The 7712-nt window shown below is 33.9% G+C and overlaps 1 protein-coding gene across 1 annotated transcript; it reads right to left on the bottom strand.

The window, feature by feature from the left end:
* Window positions 1-3081: 3081 nt before the first annotated feature.
* On the bottom strand, window positions 3082-4320 carry LOC126740694 (zinc finger MYM-type protein 1-like). The gene is made up of 3 exons (XM_050446822.1): window positions 4294-4320; window positions 3888-4162; window positions 3082-3808 (listed from the first exon to the last, which is right to left on the bottom strand). Exons 1-3 carry the CDS (start codon window positions 4318-4320, stop codon window positions 3082-3084), a joined length of 1029 nt encoding a protein of 342 aa, XP_050302779.1.
* Between the last annotated feature and the right edge of the window lie 3392 nt (window positions 4321-7712).

Raw genomic sequence — 7712 nt, 5'->3', positions numbered from 1 at the left:
ATCTATCGGCCATGTATCTTTTTACGCATAAAGTTATCAAAACCGATAACCGATCTATCCACGTTGTCGTTGATGAACATACCTCGCAGAGGTCACAAATAAATGCTGGTATCCCTTATGCTCATCCCTCATCTCTGGATGCATCTTGTCCCCGACCCTCTTCCTGTTATCTATCAACGACCTTCTCGACAAGACTTCTAATTCAATTTACAGCTTTCTTGATGATTAGTCTTCCGTCAAGTCTCCCAACCAGATGACTTCAGCTGACACCCAGTGCCATAGGCGTCACCAGATAACAACTACTAATACCAACCTGAACATCATTTTGAAGTAAGATGAGTGCAATCTGATTGAGTTTAATATAATGCAGCTAAAACTTAAGCTTTATTATGTTTAGATTTATTTTGCCGCTGACTTCGTCAGTTTGCATTCAGTCAGTTAGGTGTGGAGGTTACAAGTAATATATATTAAGATCAATATTGACAATAGCTAAAGCGACTTCTCAAAAGCTTGGGGCTCTTTTTAAAATGAAAAGGCTGTTTACACTGCAACAGCTGTTATTGCTTTATAAGGCTCAGATTGGTCCATCTCTTGAATATAACTCTCACATATGGAGCTCTGAACCCAAATACACTTTTCACCTGCTTGATTCCATTTAAAAAAGAGCTATACATTTTATAGAACATCCAGAGATAACTAGAAGCTTGGACAGTTTAGCGCATAGAAGGAAGGTGGCGGAGCTGATTCTATTTTATCAATACCATTACTCAATACAGTCTACAGTTACTACAATTCAGTTGATTCTGTAAAAAAAATAAAAAAGAATCTTAATAAAACGCAGAGGTTTTTAAAATATAAATTTTTGAAATGCAAAACGTGCACACGAGAGTCTCTCAGTGTTCCCGAAGGCCGTCTTAGGCGCTGCAAATCAGTCTTCCCTTGCCCAGCGCCTTTTTATTGTTGTTTCTTTCTTTTCTTAATCCAAATTTTTCGCCTATTTTTATATCTTTTTTTTTTAGTTTTGTCACCATTCTTTTAGCAAGATTTATTTTTCTTTTTATAGCCAAGTAAGGTATTTTGAATTTGAAGTATGGAGGATCGTTTACATAAATAACGGAAAGAAAAGACCTAAAATGTCAAAATAGTGTTTGAATATTTTTTTATATTTTATAAATTTTAAAAAAATCGTAAACTTACTATTATCAAATCCTAAATTTACTATAAAAGTTAACAAAAAAAAAAACACATAACCGCACATCCAATGTACCAAACTAAATCGATGTCTTTCGCTGCTTCCTTTGTCCAATTAACGCATTATTAACATTTCTGTACAAATGAGGTGCTTATCAGATCAGCCTCAGTAATTAGTACTTATATCTCCGGAATAATACAAGTCATCGCCAGGTACAGTGGACTGCCTCGTCTGCTTATCATGATGGCTATCATCGGGTAACCACTCGTCAGATCCCTTTTTGTATTTAGATTATTGGCCATGACCACACGTTGATTCTTAATTTAAAAAAAAATCTTCATCTAACGGGTTGAAAAGAACAGGACTACCGGACAAATAATAAACCGGATATAATTAAAACTTCGCACAGGACATTAGGAATTGTTCAAAATGCGGGATTTTAATCCTTGTTGATAAATTATGTTTAACATTAGAAATTTCTATCATTATTAAGTGTCATAACATATTCTCTAAAAATTTTATTTAAATCCGTGGCTTATAAATTATTTAATTTTAAATTAAAATTTTAAACAATCAAACATTAAACTCTATTAGATACTATTAGAAACTGTAAGGGCTTTGTAAAATGTCAATAATAGATTTGCCTATATAGGTATTAAGGGTTGTTAGATTGTAAATTTACAATTTTTTTTAACAAAAATTATAGCTGGACAGAGTTTCAAAAACAAATTTGAACATAATATTATGAAAATGTAAATACCTTAATTATTCTCCTAGTTTTTGTACTATTTTATTAGTACTCTGTAGTTAAAGTTGATTCGTAGGGTTTATTTAGGGTTCAACCTACGTTTGGTTTAATATTTTTATCTATAGTGTCTAGTTTTTAAGTAGTTCATTATGTTTGAGGGCCTCATTTTGGCCCCAATTTAGGTTATTTATTGTAAATCCCTGTAGTTTTAATTTTCTAGAATTTGTTAACTTGCTTGCTTTGACCCAGTGGCGTACCCAGAGTTTGGGCTTGGGGGGGGATATAAAATAAACGAATAAAAATAATTTATTTATTTTACGTTAAATTTGAAATTACAAAACAAAATCTAAACGCCGTGGCTTCAGAGCGAGATCATCAATAATTTCTTCAACAGATATTACTTCTTCTCGATGAATTGATAGCATGGCCAATCCATTAAGCCGCGTTTGGGTGGTAGTATTCCTCAAATACGTTTTTATCCATTTTAACGTAGAAAATGTACGCTCTGGCGTCGAAGTTGACACTGGCAATGTACACAAAATTTTTAGAAGTTTGTGTACATTGAATAGGCATGCTGACTACAAACTTCCAAACAATGCTTGGCGTTTGTTTTTTATTTCTGGGAAATTGTTTAAATGCTCATGCCACAGTTTTATTTCAGATTTTGTGATAATTTTTGGAACATCGGGTAAATATAAATCAAGCAAATTGTTAAACTTATTGCTTGAATCAGTTGATTCTCCAACAGATAAAGGTCATAATAGGCACATAAATCTCTGGAAAATTTCTTTATGAGACGTAAATCTTTCTTCCAGCTGGTTAATAAAAAACTCCAAGAATGGCAAATACATAGTAGTTCAAAAATAGTCGACCGCGTAATTTTCGGCATTTGGATTGATATTGGGATTTGCTCGATTTTTTTGTTTGTGCGTTATTCGTTTTACTTTAATTTCGGCGCCCACACTCGACGCCACTTCCTTAAAAATAAATACAAAAGTGAAATAATCTCAAATTAAAAAAAAAGGATACAAAATTTACCACTGCTTTGTTAAAAAGCCCTTCAAATTGTTTGTCAGCATCTAGTCGCAGCTTCCTTAAGCATAAAATTACATTTTCAGTCACCATTACAGCCTCTTTTAAATCAATGTCCACTTTTTGCAGAACCCGACAGTGGCAAACCAAAACTAAAGATCTGGTTAACTACTTGGAGGCCTATTAAATAGTCGGAATCAAAAAGACTATTACGCAAAACTGGTGCATCCCCAGAATCCCTCCAAGCAGATATATCTTCCAAGCTTTCAACGACGTATTTGTGAAGTTCCATGAAGTCTTGCACTGCTTCATATTTGGATATCCATCGAGTTGCGCATAATCTCTTTAGGGTTTTTGCAGATGGATGTTCATTTGATTCTTTGATTTTACTTAAAACCACATTTTTGCGCCTTGGAGTATTAAAAAAAGTATATAGTTTTTCAATAACTCCAAGACAATTTCTTATTTGTTGAACCTCACATGCTTTGGAAATGGCCAGATTTAATAAATGTGCAGCACAATGTATATAAATAGCCTTTAGACATCTTTGTCGAATACATTTTTGCACTCCATTAAATTTTCCAGACATGTTACTGGCTCCATCGTACCCTTGCCCCACCGAGTAGTTTAAATCCACGCCAAAACTTTCCAGGCTATTTAAGATTGTGTTTGATAAATTTTCACCTGTCAAACTATCAGCTGGAATAAACTGTAAAAAATCTTCATTTATGTTGTTATTATCACTCACGTATCTTACACATATGCTAACTTGTTCGACTGCAGAAATATCTGTTGTTTCGTCGGCAAGAATAGCAAACGCCTCTGCCTTGTTTATTCTGCAAACAAGTTGTTTTATAATGACATTTACACTGCTAATAATTTCATTTTGGATTCTCAGGCTAATGTAAGTTTCACTTTTTTTTGACTTTTTCAGAGTTTCCCGTAGCTGTGCGTCCTCTTAACGACATTTCTTGACGACCACATAATATAATTGCTTCTATAATCGGCCGAATTTTATTCCGATTTTGCTTTGCTTGTTCTTGTCTTTTTTCCGATTTTGTTGTGTCTTGTCTTTTTTCATCCAGTAAATCTATAACTTCTTCTTGAACCCCTTTTTGTATTTTCTCCAAATTTTCGTAGGCACATATACAATCTTTGTGATATCTTGCAGACTCATGGGCAACAAATATCTGTAAGCAAAAAAGTACTGTATTATTATCTTATTATGTTTGACTGGTATGAATTATTTGACAAATAATGATATTATAAAATATTATTTAAGCGACGTGACCCCCTGTATAATCCGTTAATACTCACGTACCTCTTTTGCCTTTTTCCAATTGTCCATTTTTACATTCACTAATGCACCTAATGTTTGCCCTCCAGTAATAGCAAAAAATATGCAAAATTTACAAAAAGCGGCCTGTTCTTTTGCGGAATAACAAAGCCAATTAAATTATGTGAGCCACTTGTGTTGGAATCTCAGTTTGAACTTTTGGTCTTTAAATCTATCTATTAAAGGGAAAGTGTATGATGGTGGCGGGATCCAAAGTGTTTCAATTATTTTTATTTTATCTGATACGGAACCAGAATTCAGAAAATTTGCAATATCCTGCGGGTGCGGATAATTTATTTCCGAAGATAAGGCAGATTCAGAATTACCTTTAAAATGTTTCTTCACATTGATAGATGAATCCAATCGTGATGTAGAGGCCTCCTCTTCATCATCCACGTTAATTTTTCTTTTAAAAAAACTTAATAGGTTTCCTTGCTTCATTTTTTTGCTTTCACGTGTCACGTGTTGCGCAAGATACGAGAGCGCACACTCTGCGTTTTAAATAACAAAATTAAGCCATGTGCCCGCATCGCGCGAACGAAGGCAGTGAAGGCACTCACAGCCACTGCCACATATTACGCAATCGCAATCGGAGACGGAAAATTTTTATCGCGTCCGTCTTCTTGCAGCTGATGCAAGCAAAGAAAATTTGTGTTTTTTTTAATTGCATAATTTTTTATTAAAAAAAAAAGAACATGTAGAGAATAATCTAATTTTTTGTTATAATTTAAGTTTTTTGATTTTTTTTAATTTTATATTTTTATAAGGGATATATCCTCCTTATCCCGCCGTAAGTACGCTTTGACTGTCAGTATTCTCCTAAAATTTTTGGTCTCTTCCGGCAAAAACACATAAAATAATTCTAAATATTTCGAAACTGTTTCATCGGGCTTTAAAAAGTACGCGCTTCATGACATTTCATTCAGTTAATTATTTAGTCAGTTTTTACCTTGGAAACAATTAAACGACAGTCAAAGCGAGTTAAGTTAGTGATTTTGACGTTGACAATAAAAGTGTGTTCCCGAATTTCGTTCCAATATTGTAACTTAATTCAGGAACACACTTACTCTAGGAATACTCTTTTATGTCTGGAATTCATTCTTTTTTATTGACAACGTCAAAACTTTTACCTGAGCCTCGTTGACTGTCGTCTAATTGTTTCCAAGATAGACAACAAAGCGGATTAAAATGTTACGAAACGCAACCCCTATTAATGGACCAATTTGGAAATGCTTAGAATTTTCAACATTGTTTTTGTCGATGGAGACCAATCATTTTACAAGAATACTGATGGTTGAAGTATTCAGGTATACAATTTCTAGAAAATTTAAACTACCAGGATTTACAATAAAATCACCTAAATTGGGGCCGAAATGGGGCCTTTAAACAAAATGAACTAAAAAACTAAATACTATAGGTGTAACTAATAAACAAAGCGTAAGTAGAACCCTAAATAAACTTAACTAATCAGCTTAAACTACAAAATAAGAACAAAATAGTAAAAAACTATGAGAATAATTAACATATTTATATTTTCAGAACACTGCCTTAATCCACACCCACAGGGTCAAACAAAAGGAAGGGAGCCACTTGAATCATGATAAGGCGCTAGCCTATTGATGTTTATGATTTTCATCTTCGTTACCAGACGTCGCTGAATCCGGTATACCACGCCGTTGACTCTGGTTACCACATAAAACGGACCTTCCCAATTCTTCTGGAGCTTTGGTGACTTGCTATGGATTATATAACTAGATTCTGTTCCCAGGATTAGAGCCGGTAGAATTCGATTTTATGTCATAACGTGATTCGATTCTGTTGCTTTCTAGGTAAAGTTTATCTCGTGCTCATGGACCATTTGCAAATGCTCTTGTAGATAGTCGACGAACTTCTCCTCAAGGGTTTCAGCCTTGTCGGGTCTCGAAGGTAAACGAAGTTCATCATCGACGATAACTGTTGCCGAGCTTTTTCTAGTAGACTCATTGTTAGAAGAACGATATGTCAATAGAAAAGATTATATACAAGTATCTCAGTTGATTTGCTTAGAATTCAGAACTGTTAATGCCAATACCAGGATTATCAATAGGATCAACAATCCAGGATAAGCAAATATCTCTGGCTTTTGCTTCAATTCCTTTTTAAGATAGTGTTGACATGTTTCCATATAAGATCATCTGGATATAGCAACAGCATTTTAATGATGTTTGCCTTTCCTATGTTCTATTGTAAAGTGATACTTTTGTAGCCGTTAAAGCCTCGTTGCTATTTTTCCTTTAGGGATTTTAAACTAAAAAAGCCATTTAAATAAGCATGGACAGCCTAAGAATGAAGCGTTGACCATACAAATATGTATGGACATTTTCAAGAGCTTTTACTGCTGCCATTGGTTACCCAATAGTTTATTTCTCGCTTTAATAGCGTTTTACTGAAATAAGCTGTCACTTGCTTGCCATCTTCATATTTCCGTGAAAGAACGGCTCCAATTCCAACATTGCTTACATCTGTGTCCAGAATTAAAGTTTGTCCAGGAATCTAATACGTTAAAATTGAAGATGTGCACAGTGCTCGTTTTAGCCATTGAAGCGCTTGTTCACAGTTTGCTAACTAACTAAATACCACCTTGTCCTTTGTGAACTTATGTAGAGGTTCTGCAAGGTTAGCAAAATTTCTTGCAAATCTTCTGTAATATGTACAAAGATATATATAAAGCTTCTTAACTGGTATTTGTTATTAGGTCGTTGCCAATTTTGGTCAATCAGTCAGTCTTGACACAATTTTCTGATATTACATGCCCGAGGTATTGAGCTTCTTTTTGAAATAAACAAAATTTTTTAGAACTAAATTGGCGTCTCGGAGCTTAACGAATACCTCTTGAATATTCTGTAAATGATCTTCGAATGTCTTTCCCAGTAATATGACGTTATTCAGACTAACCAAGCATGATTCCCAAGTCATTCCACGTAACAAAGTTTTCATAAGTTTTTCAAAGGTGCCTGGACCATTACAGGGTGAGTTTTTCAAAGCGCGGAGTAGTATTATGCATTGATGATATTATTTATCGATGACGTGCTCCTGGACTATTATTTGGTTAAGCATTCTTCACATTTTAAAAATATTTTGGATTATACAGGGTGTTCCGAAAAAGCAGGGCACTACAAAAGTTAATTTTTTTAAATGGAACACCCTGTATTGCAAAACATTTTTGAATTCTTTGGGTAATTACCAATCTTTTTTGATAATGGTTTAATATGCCAAAAACTAATAGTTTAGGAGATAAATCAAATTTTGTTAAAAATTTAGAATTTGCACGCATCTCTTTAATATTAAAATTTAGCACCTAAATTTTGAATACAGACTTAATTTTTATTATCAGAAGTAAAATAAAGTTACTTTGATATGCGTGC

This window comes from Anthonomus grandis, chromosome 9 (genome assembly GCF_022605725.1).
Source record: "Anthonomus grandis grandis chromosome 9, icAntGran1.3, whole genome shotgun sequence".
Lineage (NCBI taxonomy): Eukaryota > Metazoa > Arthropoda > Insecta > Coleoptera > Curculionidae > Anthonomus > Anthonomus grandis.
This window is presented reverse-complemented; position numbering and strand designations above follow the sequence as displayed.